This window comes from Pungitius pungitius, chromosome 10 (assembly GCF_949316345.1).
Source record: "Pungitius pungitius chromosome 10, fPunPun2.1, whole genome shotgun sequence".
Taxonomy (NCBI): domain Eukaryota; kingdom Metazoa; phylum Chordata; class Actinopteri; order Perciformes; family Gasterosteidae; genus Pungitius; species Pungitius pungitius.
Window position 1 is genome coordinate 4,913,139 of NC_084909.1, and position 17,226 is coordinate 4,930,364.

Genomic DNA, 17,226 nt, shown 5'->3' on the forward strand with positions numbered 1-17,226 from the left:
AAAGATCATTGTTTAGATTTATCTCAGTTGATGAAGAAAATATCTTTGGAAAAAATTCAAACCAATGAGATTATTTAGTGCTTTTTTTCAGTACTCTTGAATGTAATAGATACTTTACAATTAAGAAGATTTAAAAGCAGGTAGAGTATTGAGTTAAAGCATTATTCAAAAGGATAACAGATAACACTATTACTGAGCCATCTTTGCTGTTACATCCTCTATGACTCACGTTGTTGTACGCATAGTGCACATCAAGAAATGGAGAACTCCACTGAGGTTGTGTCTTTTGTGCTGTCTGCCTATGGTAACATTGGAAACTTAAAATACCTGTATTTCAGCATAATACTATTATGGTACATCTCTGTTTGTGTGTCAAATACAATTCTTATTGTGGTCATATATAAGGACAGAGGATTGCATGAGCCAATGTATTTATTATTAGGTCATTTGTTTCTGAATGAAATAAGTACAAGTACATCATTATATCCTCTTCTGCTCTCACAGATGTTTTCAGATACACATGAAGTGACGTTGCCATGGTGTTTTCTGCAGATGTGTTGTTTCTACATATTTGGTTGTGTCCAGTTATGCAATTTAACAGCTATGGCCTATGACAGATATATCTGTATCTGTTATCCTTTACACTACAATGTTTTAATGAGCAACGAGAGAGTAGTTAAGATCATTCTGCTTGTTTGGATCTATTCATTTACTAACTATATGTTCTCATTTTCATTCATCCTCCCTTTGACATTTTGTGGAAATGTTATTAACAAAGTGTTTTGTGACCAACAGTTAGTAATTAAACTTGCATGTTCAGTCTCAGCACTTACCAGCATATCTGACCTGTTTTTTGCCTCTATGAGTTTGATTCTCCCATTTAGTCTCATCTCAGTCTCGTACATGAAGATTTTTTGGATTTGTCTAATTGTGTCAAAAGAAAGTAAACAAAAAGTCCTAACAACCTGCACACCTCAGATTGTATCATTGGGAAACATTTTTGTTTACGCCACTTTTCAATTCGTGGGGTCCAGGATGGATATTCACTATTTACCAGATGAAGTGCGCGTTATTTTATCCATATACATCCATATACTACAACCAATGATCACCCCCTTCATGTACGGGCTTTACCTACCCAAAATAAGACAATCGTCTAAAAGACTTCTGTTTGATAAAAAAATAAACATGTTGGATATATAAAACTGTGATTAATGTTCTTTCATGTGTTTGACCATTACAAAAAGAGATTCTCTTAATGTGGCACAGATTTATTTCGAGCAAGGAGAGTTATATTCAGTGGCGGGTGCAGGATTATTTTTTTTGGTAGAGCCGGCCAATCAGTTTTAGTAAACATCCCAGTATGATTAAATAGAAAAAAAGGTATCAACCACGCATTAATACTCTGCAGTTAAATATATGTTTCATGTATATTTAGGTTTATGTTTTAATAGATTTTATTTGAATATGAATTTATGTTGTAATATACTTATTATATAATATTTATATATGATATTTATATAATTATTTTTATATATTGAGGTGCACCAATAAACCTAGTTTGTTGGGGAAACACTCGATCTGTGTGTTTTGGCTAAGCCCAAAATTGAATGTAATTTAGGACTTTAGAAATGAAATGTCACTTATTAACATTATTCAGTGATTGCCTAAACTGCTTCTTTGACGCATTGGGACACGGAACGAGCCCAGCTGAGACATGCAGGAAAAGCACATATTTTGCACAGAAACAATATTACATGTTTCAAAAACACAAATAGACACATATTGACTATTTGTTATTATAGTTATGTATTTTTAATACAACTTCAAAAAATAATTTTTGGATTTTTCTTTTGTGACTGCTGGTCCCAATGCAGAAGGGCATGCACGGATAATGTTGTGGACCAATGAAACTCACTCATCATGTTTATTGTGATGTTTATTGTGAAACAAAAGTATGCATCTTTATTGAGTCTGGTGCCGTTCATTGTTACTTTTCACCTGACATTTTCAGTTTACTGCTAATCAAGAGTATGACTTATTTTCAGCCTCAATGATTATCTGTACCTCAACCACAGGTACACCACAATTGCTTTCAAATACAAGTACAGCTAGTACTTATGTCTTGTATTGCTTGTTCCACAATTACTACAATAACTATTACTAAACCTTATATTACTACAAAAAATACATTTTTTAATTCTCAGCTTTTCCTATTTCTATTTTTTCAGCAGTGTTTAAATTAATTTCAGTTTTAATTAGTTCTGTTTTTTTTACAATTCTTTTAAGTTCATTTCAGCTTTTCTCATTTTTGTATTTTCAGCAATTTTTAAATGTTTTTCAGCTTTTTTCTATTCTTTCCGCAATGTTTAGAATAATTTCAGCGTTTCATTTCTGTACTTTAAGCAACTTTTTGAAATTAATTTCAGCTTTTTGCATTCCAACGCATTTTCAGCAAGAAATGCATTTTCTAGTTCCATATATTACCCATAAATCATCTCGGTCTTGAAAAGTCAGTTGAAGTGTAGGCTAGCATCTAAGCTAGTGTAACCTCGAGATGCTCCTAGATGCACGTTCTATACTGATGAAATTTGATATACGTTTATTGGCTACAACTTTTGTGTGCTGAAAAGCAGCAATTTACCTACTATTTATAATTTCGCTGTTAACCGTATTATAAAAGCAATAAGGTACTTGAGGCAGTACTTTATCTTCAATAATGTAACAGTTCAAGGGTGTTAGGCCCGACGCGCAGCCTCTCGTACCTTATTCCTTTAGATTTGCAGCCCCATTAGCTGATATTCTAGTGTCTCATGGTCCGTTACTTCTGTTAAATTGTCCTGCTAATTGTGAAAAAAAGATGTTGAGCTGTATTCTGCTAACAATATCAACTCTAAACTTCAAAACCGTTAAAGAAAATTAAGTGTAATTTGAATTTAAGTTGTTTTTTATCAATACTCAAAATGTTTCATACTTGCTATTTGATTGGTTTCTGTGGATGACAATGTTTCATGACACAGCTGTTGTGCCTTGCCTCCACACTGGATGTCGCTGTTGGATCAGCTGATTGTGGGAAACTGTTGCTGACCTTCAAATCCCCTCCCCCATGTCTCCCCGGTCTTCACAGGTTTGCACCATCATGTGTGCTGAGGCCGAAGCATGCATGTGCGAATGAGGCTTCCTCCTGCTCCACCTCCTCCCCATCTCCATCGGCGGAATCCTGCGTTCTGTATCTCGCTGCCGAGGACCCGTCAGTGCAGCTGGGGCCGTGACAGCCATAGCAGCTTCAGCATCATCCCCTCCGTCAGCCTCGGCAGCATCCGTTTTCCTACAGCTTAGAGCTGCGCACCCAGCCTGTCTCTCAGCTCTCTTTCCTCCAGCAACCGCGTCTCGTACAAGCGGCCAGCAGCCCGGCACTCACATCCAGGGCTAGTTTACCCGGCCGCATCCTTATGCCCCTTCTGCTTGGCAGGGCTTACCACCACAACAGTCCCCATCTCTCGTCCTCCTCACAACCATCCGCCTGTCGTCTAGCCAGTCAGGAAAAAGCTGGCAAGCTGTCTCTTTTTTCTGCACAGGTGTGTGTTGGCTGGGCAGGTGGTCTTCCACTAGCCCTTTGGAGGATGATCCTATGGATGAAGACGGAGGAGATGGCCCTAGGGGAGCTTCTGGAGAGACTAAGGACAGTCACTCAAAGCATAGGTGGGTGACAACAAGACACTTAACAGAAATTCCTGATCATTGTATTCTTCATTGCCAAGGATTGTGCATGGCTGTGTGAAACATTATTCTAGGTGAAATACTAATTGGTTTTCAGCTACAACAAGGGACAATATTGCATCCCTTGTTTGGTTAGATCTACGAAATAAAAATTGAAACAATTGTGTGTTAAGGAAAATACAGGATTATCTTGTCAATATGCAATAAATCTTTGTTTCTGCCAGAAACCGAACCAGGTTTTACATCTGCCTGAACCTGCTGTTCATGCTGTCTGCCTTGAGATAGGGTGGTGTTTGGCCATCTAGCTGATCTGTTAACACCTCCTTATAGAGTTAAAAGTTATGTCTGGTTATATCTATATGGATCTTCCTCTCCCCATGTAACCCTGGACTGATTACTGTCTTTATGTAGTTACTTCACCTCTCAGATTTTCGCCGTCATGGCTCTGTTAATGTGCTTTGTGCCAGACTCTTGTGTGGGCCTTTTATATTTTCTCTGACTAATCAAAGCAGCCTCACAGAAACATTTTATGTCTATAATTTCACAGTCATGAAATAGAAAAGCTATTTCAGTTCTTTTCTGAGTTGACAGGAGAACCCTTCTCCAGACTGTAGATGTGATGTCCTGACATTTCTGCGGCAGCTTCATGATTTATTGCCTCTGACCGAAGGACAGATTTCTCTTGTTAATCTAACAAATGCACCAAAGATGAATGCTATGTCTGCTTCTTGTTTCCTTTTTGAACCCTTCTAGAGATTTTCGTTAATCCAATTACTGCCCGCACATAGCCATTCTCACAGTGCACCTTTCATTTTGTGTGGTGCTGATCTTGTTTCGATGGAAATCAGGGATGTTGGATTTAGAGAGGCCACAGCTGCTTATTAAGTGACACATGTGGTATTCATGATTCTTTTTAGCCGTATTTCAATGTATGTGCAGTTACAGAATGAATGTGGAGGGAAGAGGAATGATGCGTTATATGCTGATACTGTGACATTGTCCATTTTACCTACTTTTTTCAAATCTACAATAACAAAATCCCAAGAGTGGGCTTGAGTTGCATTTCCTTCTTGGCACCAGAGATCGTGAAGTATGGCGGCAGTGAGTGGGTGGACTTGTGCGAGGAGGGGGCATAGCAACGGTGCCACAGAAATAAAACTGACAGCTCTGAAAAAGAATAATGAGCTGCATGTATCAAGGCATGTTAAAACAAAATCAAATGAAATTGATAAAGAAATATATATATATATATATATAAATATAGCATTAAGCATTAAGCGAGCGACATAATAGTACAACTTACCTAGATTGCAATCATTGGTAGCACTTTGTTTGTAGGAAATGAGACAGGAATGTGCTGTGGCTAGAAGACGAGAGCTAATCGGCTCGGAGCGACTAACACTGATCACAGAAGACAGCAGAGAGGAAGGGGGGAAACTGGGGAAACTGGGGAAGCAAAGTCAACTGAGGATTTATCAAACAGAGGTTTTCAACATTGCTTAACAAGAGGTGTCATGTTGCAAATTACTTCTCTGTTCCCCAGAGAAAAAGATGCAAACAGATCTTGACTCTCTTGCAGGACATTTCTGAACATGCAATATTCTCAAACCATTCAAGAGAATCTGTTTGCATCCCACCAAGTGGCTTCCCTGTATTTTCCCTTTCTTATCGTTGGCAGTAATCCAATCCATCCATCAGTGTGATCATTCAGTCGGCAGTACGTGAGCAAAGCTGTTTAGCACATCTTATTTGTACTCATTTGATAAAAAACATTAAATGTGCAATTCTTCATCATTTAGTATACATAAATAAATTGGATTTTGTACAGATCTCCAGACAGAACATGAAGTGTAATACTTACCATGTTCACCATCTCAGTTTAGCGAGTTTAGCAATATTTGCTAATTAGAATGGAAAATCTAGCTTTGGTTGACGGGAATGTCATTTTATCCTAAACCAAAGTATTAAAAATGAAAACATTTAACCGGATGTGCTGACAAAAAGCGTTGATTCAACCTATGCATTATTATTGATCTTTTAACGGATTATCAATGTGTACAACATGTACCAAGTTGTCGATATATTTCTCTATGAAACAATGAAAGTTAACCTGCTCAACAGGAAAAGTCCGAGGATCATCAAAGCCATCAAAGGGTGCATTGTTTGGTGTCTTTAAATGTGCACAACCATTCTGATGGCATTGGATCCAATAGTTACTGAGGTATGGTTGCTCTGGTATGAGGGTACTTTATTTTTTATTTTAGCATATTCTACGTTATTCACTGAAATAATTGTTCCTTGCAGCCCTATTCCACAATGCATTCTCCTGAACTCAGCATTTGACCTACTTCCACTTGATTTAAAGGGACACATCCAGTTCAGTGAGTCAGAGGTCTCAGCTTTTCCAGCAGTAATATGTTCCAAGGCTGCCATTAAGTTATTTCGTTGTGCAGAAGGCACATATTATATGTTGTGTTTGGTCTTTTATTGTGTGCAGATGCATGGCCAGTATGTATTCACACCCTTCTGTTTGTATGGGAGAGACTGTCTATTTGGGACTGAGCCCAGCAGGAGCTGAGGTTTATGAAAAATGTCTCCGCTTCAGGCAGCCCAGCTGTCTCATGACTAAAGTCGATCTCAGTCAGTTGTTATTGATCAGATGCCACCCTGAAGCATTGTTTTAGATTGAAAGCCCAGTGAGGAAGCTTTCTTATAAATCAGATATACGCAAGACTTTTTTGTCATTGTAACGTGAGGGTCAAGGTATTCATTAGCTCGAGGTCAGGGGTTCAACCTGCCTAGGTGAGCTGTGTGGTTTATACCTAAAAGCATACCAGGTGGATAGCCAGATGGATCTAAGGTCACCATTTGTCAAAGGTGGTCAGAGGGACTTAAGTGGCGGAGATACAGAGAGGGCTGCAATAATAAAGCATTCCTAATTTATGTCCTTGCATTTTGTTAAGTGTAGTTCCAATTTATTGTTACTTTCAAAATGAATATAAATTAATCGGTCTGCAGATTCATGTGAAAGCCTTATTTTAAATGCCATTGCCCTTCTTTAGATTGTTATCTCATGTATGCTTATATTGGTAATACTTGTGTTTAGATGGAAATAACAAACAGACATTTTAAAACTACTAGCTAGGTAATGACAACCATGGTGGCAAGAGGATGCATCTCACTGACTTTGTGACTGGATTTTTCTCTTTAGTGCCACCAGAAGATGGCAAAAAGAATGTTGTGTTTTTGGTCTATACTTCGAAGGTGGGCATGCTAACACAATACCGAGATAGTGGACGTTACACCTCCTAAACATCAGTATGTTAGCATTGTCATCAGCAGGATATTGTTATGCTGATGTTTAGACAAATGGGCTTGGCGTGCTCCTTTATCTGCATGCAGCTATATCCAAGTGTGAGGGGAAAATGGTACAAAGGGGCTACAGCTGAAGTAACATGCAGGACGTGTGTGATACTAAAATAAGAAATTCAACCTAATGTGGGGTGGCAGAGCTGGAGGGTCGTGGGTAGATGCTGCGTGCCTCGTTGTCCTGCAGTCGCCGCATCACTCTGAGAGAAGTGTCTTCTCTCTCTCTCTCTCTCTCTCTCTCATCGCTATTCTAAGCCTGTAAACTGCAAGCTGCCTTTTGCTCGCCACACACACACACACGTACACACACTCACACTCACACACTCAATAGCCTGCTGTCGACCTCCTCCACTCTGCCATCAAAGAGGACCCTGTTTGCTTCTCCACCTCAGTAACCAACATACTGTGCGCTGTCTGTGTCCTCTGCAAAGTTTGTAAATGCTCTCCCGGTTCACCAGGAACGTGAAAGCATGATAGGATCGGGGGAGATCGAAAGAGGGAGAGAAAAGGCAGATTAGTTAAGGAGTGGAGGGAATATAATTAGCCTGAGCAGCAGAAGGGGATTTGTGCTCCACCGGCTGCCCTCTGCTCCAGCTCACCTCCAGCCGCCCCCCCTCCCCGTCCTTCCATGGAAACCCACACTACTGAGACGTCGATAGTTGCACTCGCGACGAGGTATGCAGAGTTAGCTTGCGTTTTTGCAGAGCCAGGCTGGGGCCGTTCTCACCTTTTTCAGTGTCAATACAGTTGGTTTCAGAGGTTGTGCAGGCAGTGACTCAGCATTTTTTTGTCCTGAGTCCCCCATTTGGTGGCACTGCAGAGGAAACCTGACTTGTCTTCCACATAGTCTCCTCAGAGGATGTGTGTGAGCCCATGTCGGCTTGATTCCGAGTGAACCGACACATTCTAGCCAAGAAGGTCCTTCCCATGCCTGCATTTGGGGGCTGCCACTTGGAGTCTATCAGAGTGTGCAGCGACGCCTTGCAGGTGCAGCGAGGGGTCTCTCTGCATGACAGAGGAGTTAGTTAGTGTGGGACCAGCGGACTGCTCTCATGTCTCTGCATGAGTTTCTACGGGAGGGCGGTGAGGCGTCGTGCAGGATAGTGAGCCGGATCAGTCACCTGGTCCAGAACCTGGACGTCTCTGGACTGGGCTCTTCTTTCTCGTTCAACCCTGCCGGCCGCAGGAGGTCCTGCAGAGACTGGGACGGTAAGGCTGAAAGGCAAGGAGAGAGAGTGCGAGTGTGGTTGTGCACTCGTCCAGTGTTTTCTGCGTGTGCATATATATGTGCATATATATGTGCAACATTCCCGACTGCAGCTCCAAGCTGCATCACGCCCAGAGCCACACACACACACACACACACACAGTGGGCTTCCCACTGAGCTGTTAGTGGGTCTTTGTGCCCTTGAGAGTGTGTGACTGCGCAGTTTGAAAAGCTCACAGATCTTCGAAGCTGCACTGATATTTTTTTCCGTGGCGTCAACAGATTCTTCATCATATGCAGAAGTTCAAAGGATTGGGAACTGCTGATTAAAGCTGCTGACTTTTCAAGTTGGTGTACGCCCTGTCTGTCAGCCAGAGTGTTTCTACTTAGAGACCGTTGCTTTTTCCACTGCATAGAGAGGGGACTTTTAGCCCGGTCTCTGAAACACGCAGAGAGAAAAGCATGGTGAGCAAAGCCAGGAGGAGCGCTTCGCGATGGGACAGTGGGATGCCGATGGTCCCGCTTAAGCCAAGTGAGTCAGGAAACGTGTGCATGGAATCGCTATGCTCGTCCATTTTTTCTATTTATAGGGAGAAATTTGAGCAAAAGTCAGTGTTATCAGTTATTTCCCTGTAGCTGTCTGAAATGTGAAAATCTTTGTTCCTCATTGAGGTATTTCTTTGATATATTATTGGTTGGAGGTCACTTCATGTTCAAATATATTACTGTGGCACTTGGATTGCATATACTGTATATATGTGTGTGTGCAGCTACAGTACAGTACAGCATGTCCATATAAGTTGTCATCTATGGACTCTACAAATGCTTTTCCTGTCTGTAGCTCCATGCTGTGTAGTTGTAGGAAAGGTCTGTTCAAATCATTAGCCATGAGGTGAATTCGTACAAGAGCGGAACTATGTTGATTTAGCGGTTTGGTTTTATACTCGTACTAAAGAAAGCATATTTGTGTATGCCTGATTGCAAATGTCGGTCACTAAAAGTAAAACCAAATTGTATCTGCAAGTTGTTCCACTTATGAAGAGATTAAAATGAATTAATACGAAGCACTTAAAGCAGTCTTACTTGTCTTGAAAAATGTACTTTATGGAATTGACACTAGAGGATATTGTGAATTCTAAAGATTGCAAAGTGATGAACTTGTGATTTGGGAAAGTATAAACAAAAAAGACTTGACAAATCAAATCATTACAGCTGAATCTGGGAGAGACAAACGTTTTAACCTTGGGGGTAATTAGATGGAAGGCGTTCCTCTTCCACTGAAACATAATGGATGATACCAATGATATCTTTAAAAGGGTACTGGTAGTGATGCTGGTATCATTATTACTTAAAACATACACAGCCCCACCCACAATGGTAATACAAAGTTAACCTTATGTCAGCTGAGCCTTTAAATGTCACCCATCACTAATGAGTGTTGAAAAAAGTGTTGTTTATTTAATTTATTACTTTCCGAAAGTGAGGATCATCTCATGAATGTTTTTAAATTCATTGTTGGAACTGTCGTGGTATTATCAAGTACTCATTTTGGTACTTTGTGTCAACAAGTGCTCAAAACTAGAAGAGACCGATGAGGGGCAACTTGGAGAGGTATGGTCATCAACACCTAATTCTCATTCATTTCTTTAATTTTTTTAATGATTTTGTTTTGTGATCATCACTTGAGCTCATTTATCAGATCTTATTCTGTTCTATCTAATACAGCCTTTATGTTTTAGTCTCATGAAGCCAAAAATGAGAGCAAAGAATCATTCTCTTTGAATTAAACTGAGTGTTCGGTCTCTATTTGACCCTCTTGCTCACGTTGAGTGTTGCCGTTCTTTAACCTATTGGCTCTCGGGCTTATCTCGAGGTTTATGACACTGATAACCTCTTGCCTGCCCTTGAAGTAAACACATACATTAAACCCTCCCCACCCCCCATTGGAGTAAACACATACCGGCAGATGCAAGCTTTGATACCCATGCACACTCGCGTGCAGTAAAACACACTTAGTTAACACAATTGACATCTCTTGCCAACCCTTTAGCACACTGAACTTGTATTTGAAGATAATGGTGGAATTGGGACAGATAATATAATATGTTGGCTTGTTTTAGGAGAAATGTATCTTTTGTGTAGCTCATTGAAATGGAATCTAAATTGCCACATTCTGTTAAACAGTGTCTTTCTTTGAGAGGTCTGATTTGGAACTGCGTCTTTCAGTAAATGCTTAAGAATGGGGTCTTTTATAAACCAGAATAGGGGTTTTGAATGGACACAGTCTGCAAATGGTTAAATGGGGATGCACGCAGTGTTTGAATGGGCTGCTCAGAATAGAGGCTTTGTACTTTTGATCCGCATCTCCCTCGATAAGGCAGGCGAGGAGCGAGAGCTTTGTTGGCTTAGGTAAATGAGCGCTGGTGAACAGACTGGGAGCTGCAGCACCTATTCCTTGGTCACATAACTTTGCATGGACAATTTCTTCCTCAAGGAGTCAAAACTTTATTCCTTCTTCAGAGGTCAGTCTTAGTCAATCATTATCAGGTTGGATGCATTGCTATTGAAACCAGGAAGGGTCAGGCAATTGTCTTTTTGTAAGGGTGGGAAAAGGGTAGCAAGGTGACCAAGGAGGGAGGGGTTAGGTTGCTACAGTGTTTCCTTTGTCTTCAGAGAAGGTAACCTGAGGTTGCAATAGGAAGTCCCCACAGTTACCGAGTGATGTCCTGCAGGTAGAGTGCACCTGGAGCGGGAGACAGAGCGAGAGGCCCGGAATGTGGAGTCAAGCGAAAGGTGTAGTCGGAATGAGAGGGAAACTGTCGCAGTGTTGGCTTTTTGCAAAGCTGCATGGATCCATTGTAGCACAAGAGTAGGGAACAGCACGTAGGCTGGTCCAGCAGGATGGATGGGGGGGCGGCAGATTCAGGCTTCTCGATTTGCATCGATGTGGACTCGGAGCTAAGTTTAGGCGGACAGGTGACTGAACGCTCAGGTGAACACCCAAAGGGGGAGGAGCCGGATTGGTTTGAGAGCACAGCGCACACCGATTCTCTGTCAACTAGCCAGGAGAAAAATGAGGAAAGTCACGGAGGAGCTGATGGGAGTCAAACGTCAGGGGAAGGGGAGACGCCGGCAGAAGCAGGTTTAATGGAGAAGGGTGGGACTGAAGCAGAGAGAGCACTAGAGATGGATGATCAAAGCAAAAAGGTCAAAGAGGAGAAGGCGGAGGGGTCACTGGATGTGCGTTTGTGTCCAGTGGAGGGGAGTGGGGGTCATGTACGGATCTCTCTGGAGGAGGTGGCAAGATATTACCGATTTGCTCGCTGCTGCCAATGGCTGTGTGGTGGGTATTGGATGTTTTTAAAATATCTTCACCTTCTTTGTTCACATAATGATTATTTTTCTTTCTCTATGTTGCATTTACAGCATATGTTTTTGTGGGGATTTTGTCCCTTTCTATTTTAGTAAGCACAGTTTGGCTCTTTTATCTTAACAACCTTAATTTCTGCATGAGTTAACCAGTCTTCTACCATTGCTTCCACCTTGATTTAGATTTGGAAAAAACAAAGCATTTCCTTTGTCAATGAAATCTTGAGCCATTTGATTTGTTCAGTTTCCTCTTATGTCTGTTTTTTTTCCCTCCTTGGAAAAAATCTCTTGATGTAGAAGAAGAGACTGTAAACCACACAACATTTTGATAAAGATCAAAAGTGGAGCATTATTGCATTATTTAGACCAACCCATGGGTATTTGTTCTCGAACAAGTTTTGATGAGCTGAGGTAGTAAAGAGCTGTGCTTGGTCGGTTGATTAGCTCTTTCTTTAGGAGGTATCATGTGTTTTGGCAATACGATTCCCTAGATTTGTTTCTGATCACAAACCGTTCCCTTATTATCTTCACTGTGTGACTAAAGACCCAGCAGAGCAATCACCCTAAATATTCCTGCCTTCTTCAACCCATCATCTGAACCCCTGATATAATATGGACTCATCCATCACTGCTGAGCCCTATTTAGTGGTGAGCTTTGTCTTTGTCCCCCACCCTGACTGTAAGCCCCTAATTCCGAATGGCTGCCCCCGCTCTTTCCGTTTGTTGGTGTCCATTCTGTTCACTGCTTTTTACCCTCAACTCTGACCTGTCCAGTACTGAGCCCCCAACAGAATTTTGTCCAAAGGATAGTACTATTTAGGGCTTCTGCTCTAGGCTTGTTTGAACTGTGTCAGTAGAAGCAGGCAGTTCCAGGTGTGTGACACTAACCCACTAATGTTTGACTCGCCGCCCACGAGCGCGAGTGGACACTAATCCCCATCGTTAAGCCGTCCAAAGAACATTAGCGCATCAACCAGCAGGTTCTGTGGGTGAGTGTGTGTTGTGTTGTGGGAATAATATCTTCACAAAGTGTAGTTTCTTTCCATCAGAACTACAGTAGCATCACAAGCTGGCTCATCCTCTCCCATCCCAATGGACAAAGGGCCCGCTAGCGGTTGTGCACTACTGTGTCAACTTTGAGTGGAAGTTTGAAAGGAGGTAATGTGGTTTGTAGGAAGAAAGAGAGGCCGGACAGGAAGAAGCAGGTGTAAAAAGAGGCTACTTTTCATTCAAACCTCATCTTCCTGGAGGGGGTTTTCCCAAGTAACAGAATAGCCTCCATCTGGAGACAAAGTGGAGCTTTTTGCTGGCCTGGATGGGGGCTGGGGGTGGGGGGTGGGGGGGGTGGTTTTGATATGTGTGGGAGTCGCTGGGGGCGAGGCGTGGCCAGCTGAGTAAGTGAGGCAGGGTCATGGAGTGTAAACTGTGAGAGGTTTCTGTGTGAACTTGACTCCACGAGGAGCCTGTGAGTGCCTGTAAGCGCTGTGCAGATGGCCAGACAGTTGCAGCCTGTAGGCGGCGGGCGGCCATCTTTAACGGTTGCAACAGGATGGTTGGACTCGTCTCATTTTGACTTGCCGGAATTCTGTCAAGGAGACATTTTGGTTCACACACCCATACTTTAGGTTAAATTGAAAGAAAAGAATAGGAAACTATATAACATCCCTAGATAGCCGTTAGTTACTTGTCTTCAATCAATATACGTTGACCACAGATGTCAAAGGAAATGGTATCCCATTAATACACATTAATATGTTCATACAGAACCCTATTCCCTGTATTTCTGGTAGAAATATAAAAGAAAAACTGGGAGAGTCAGCTTGATTGCAGGATCAATAATGTGTGTCTGGCCACAAGTAGGCTTTTAATCTGTCTTAATTATCAGCCTGGTTATGATATTTACTGGTAATTGTGTTACAGTATCAGAATCAGTAAGTACAGAATCTTTGTTTACCAGTCCCTCATTATTTGCTATTTTATACACTAGGTTCTCAGAGATATTCAGTAGGTACTAATTTAGCAATCACAAGGGTACTGTCTTGTTTCTCAGTAACTTTGCACAATGTCCTATTTCCACTTCATTTAGCTCTTTTTCCTCTAGATGCACTTACTATCGATGGCTTTGGACAAAAGCGCATGCCTAAGGAATTTATTCTCATGCCACTTCTGTTGGACCAGGTTGAAAATGCTTGTCAGGAAAGCGATCTTCAACCATTATGGTACGCTGTGTAGTGTTGTAGTGAATTAATCCTGTCTTCAAACAGCGTGTGTTTGTCTGTGACTGTCAGAGAGATAGAAAGCAAGCAATAAGCTTCTGTGCACCAATGTCCTCGGGCCAACAACCTGAAGAGTATTGAGAGTTCGCAGCATCACTCGCTGGTTTATTAACACTGGAGCCCCGGAGTGCTTGAAGTAAAAGGACTGTGACTGTAAAGAGACAAACACCTGCGGTTTGGATAAAAAGGGAAACAACATCCAAAAGGTGACGGTTCTTTTTGGACTGAGCTCCAGTGAGTATGAAGCTACATCAGCAGGACCTTTCTTAGCCTTGGAAGGTATTGTGTCGTACGAAGTATCACACAAAAGCTGTTGACAGAGATTGTGTTTGCCACTTATTCCATTTGACTAAAACTGTCGATGCAGTGGATCTACTGTTTACCAAAACATTGGATCCACATTCGTCGAGAGCTATAAAAATTGAAAAGACACTGACTTGTATAGTTACTGCATTTTTGGGAATTATTACGTAACTTTATGAGTGGCCTTTACCAAACAAAGTCAGACTAGCTGAAAAAGTTCCAGATGGTAAATTTAACTTTGCAGAATATTGTGTTTGTGACCATGTTTACAGGATAATGGTTCATTCCCTTCTCGTATTCTCATGGCTTTTATCCTCTGTTTTTCCAAAAATGTTCCACCTGCATTTTTAAACCATCAGCACTTATTGAACAGAAGCTTTAAATGATCTTTAGTCGAACTGTATAGCCAGTATTATTGTCCTGAGTTTAACGCAGTGCAACCGGGTCAAGGCCAAATGAGCGAGTTGGTAACCTTGGCATTTGACAACGTCTTTGCAGCACCAAAATAAAATTATTTTTAGTCCGAAAATACAGAGGAACGGACCTCGATGACCGCAATGGTGGGTAGGGCCACGGACATGGAAGTGTTTCTCACAGAAGAACAGAAAAAGAAAGAAACCGTGCAAATCTGAAATGTTCCTCATGACTACATCTGTTTACCCTTAATGACAGAGTAGACTACAGAGCACAATTTTCCTGTAACTAAATATAAACTATGTATGTATCTTTAAACATCCATTTGGCAGATGTGGCCAGTAATTGAGCAGTTGTTTTTCAAGTTCTGATACTGAGTCGCCCAGATGGAAGGCATCTTAACACAAATGTTTGCACACCAAAAAGGCCTGAAGGATTGATACTGAAGAAAACTACTCTTATAGTGGCTTCTCAAGGCACTATGTTTGTGTGTGTGTGTGTGTGTGTGTGTGTGTGTGAGACTTGTCACGGAAACAATATAAAGCTGAGGACACGGCACAGACCTCCTGTATGTTATGTTTTATGTTTATGAGAGAGAGAGAGAGATGCGCATTTTCAAGTTGGAAATACAATCACTATTTTGAGTATTTGTCAGCTAAAGATGGAAATGTCAAGGTTCTTTGTACACTGTGTGCTGGTGGCAACAAAGTGCTATCAACCCATACATAAACATATTAAAACATGTATGCACACAGAAGCCACCAATCTTGTGTTGATTGGTTTTGCCCTTTGTTGAATACAAATCAATACATACACTCTAAGTGCTTTTCTATATTTTACTGTATTGTTTCAACATTTGCGATACAAAGATCCAGCCTTTACTGTACCTGATCTTAAAGTATTTTGCTAAACTGCTAGTGCACTGCCTCTGTCCTCGGTGTGTCGTCTCCTACCAGTTTGACCCCCGTAATAACCACAATCCCGATCTCCCACGGGGGGGGGGTATTGAACCTTAAATCTGATTATTTTAATCCTCATAGAGGGAGTCCATGGGGGATGGATCGCTGTTGAAGGTGGAATTAGGGGACTAATGAAGCCTGTTGAGCTGTGTATGTGGAGATCAACAACAATTCTCCGTTGGTCCAGCAATCGCCCCACGCCTCAACAAACATTTCACCAACAAAATGACCATTTCCATATCACCTATTACCCCTCGTCAAGAAAACTATTTTCTTTTTCTGTGATGCTACTCGGAAAAAAAAAATAATAATAAACTGATGTCTCATTGAATTGTAGTAATTGTCGCTGCAGTGCTGTCAAACATGTGCTCATTCATTAACACCTTACTCTTTAAAACACTTCTGTTTGGAATCAGACTAACCAGTAATATCGAAACAAAGGGAGATTGTAAGTGACTGTACTGTAAATGTTACTGCCACAGTTATTCCTGAGTATTTTGCCCCCCCTCTGTTGCACGTACAGCAAAGAAGCTCTTTCATGGATTTCAGTGCATCGTCAGCTCTGATGTCACTGATATTTCCCTTCCCTGTGTCCTCCAGATGACATCATGCAGCTGGACAGCAGTCCCCTCCGTGCTGCTGACATCATGCCTGACCTCAGGATGCAGTTTGCCTTCCTTTCAGGTGACTCCTCCATGTCTTTCACCACTTTTGTGTGTACTGGGAAGTCTGTCTGGCATCTGTCAGTTTGTTCCTTAATTGGAACCAATCATCCACCGTATCTCCACTGCCACAGGAATCGTTTATATTTTCCTTGCGGCACCTAATATTTGACTAGTTAATGTGAACGGTTGCTCTTTGCAGATATTATTTGCTATTCAAATGCCCCACTCCCTCTATATCGTCATTGCAGTTTGTTATGTTTGTGTATGTTCTTGCTGCTGGTAGCTGAGCTGCGTTTTGCTCACGATCCAGCCATGTTTTGTTTCTTCCCACAACATTTAAGGGTGTCTTTCAGAGTTATTTGTTACACATTGTACGTACTTTCTAGCAGTACAGTGCTGTGTACAAGAGCTGACCTTGTGACTGCAGCCAACTAGACAAATATTTAAGCAACAACGTTGAAACCATGACCATGCACTCACTGTTGCTATAGTGATGAGAGAAGAAAAGGCAGAGGGATTTATATTCCAGTCACATGCACACTGACAGAGAGGGGGGGGGGGGGGGGTGTGTGTTGAGATTAGCTGTTTTTTTATTTTTGTCATGTAATAAAAATTCCTGTAAATAAAGACCCTTTTAAAACACACCTTTTTGTGCAGCTTTTAAAGATTAGCCAGGGGGTTTTCTTAATGTTTTGGTTGCATCACATGAGAGATTTTACACTATTTATATTCTCATGTCTGTTCTCTTGTCCCCAGTTTGAGGCCGGTAGAGCTCTGTTGGGAAAAAGAAATAGCATTTATTTATGTGATGTCATCAGAATTTTATTATATTTAAATCCCGCATGCAAATTAGCTTTGTTTTAGGTATTAAAAAAAACTTTTTTTAACAGACATTATCTTATTTTTCTATTTTGCATATTTTGTCATTATGAAGAGAGCAGAAA

The 17,226-nt window shown here is 41.3% G+C and overlaps 2 protein-coding genes across 7 annotated transcripts in view; both read left to right on the forward strand.

The window, feature by feature from the left end:
* The first annotated feature begins 258 nt into the window (after positions 1-258).
* Positions 259-1,203, forward strand: LOC119228922 (putative gustatory receptor clone PTE01). Its single transcript, XM_037488917.2, has one exon. It carries the CDS (start codon positions 259-261, stop codon positions 1,201-1,203), a length of 945 nt encoding a protein of 314 aa, XP_037344814.2.
* Positions 1,204-3,092: 1,889 nt separating this feature from the next.
* Positions 3,093-17,226, forward strand: part of LOC119228773 (guanine nucleotide exchange factor DBS-like) — a 31,849-nt gene continuing 17,715 nt past the window's right edge. For 2 of the 6 annotated variants that reach the window (XM_062565004.1, XM_062565006.1), the window contains exons 1-2: positions 3,096-3,702; positions 16,218-16,301. In XM_062565004.1, coding sequence (XP_062420988.1) covers positions 3,453-3,702; positions 16,218-16,301 — 334 coding nt within the window. In that variant the 5' untranslated portion in view covers positions 3,096-3,452. Of the gene's footprint in view, positions 3,703-7,971; positions 8,299-8,520; positions 8,829-16,217; positions 16,302-17,226 lie in introns of those variants that run through there. The other 4 variants (XM_037488694.2, XM_037488693.2, XM_062565005.1 and 1 more) reach the window with 4 other exon arrangements.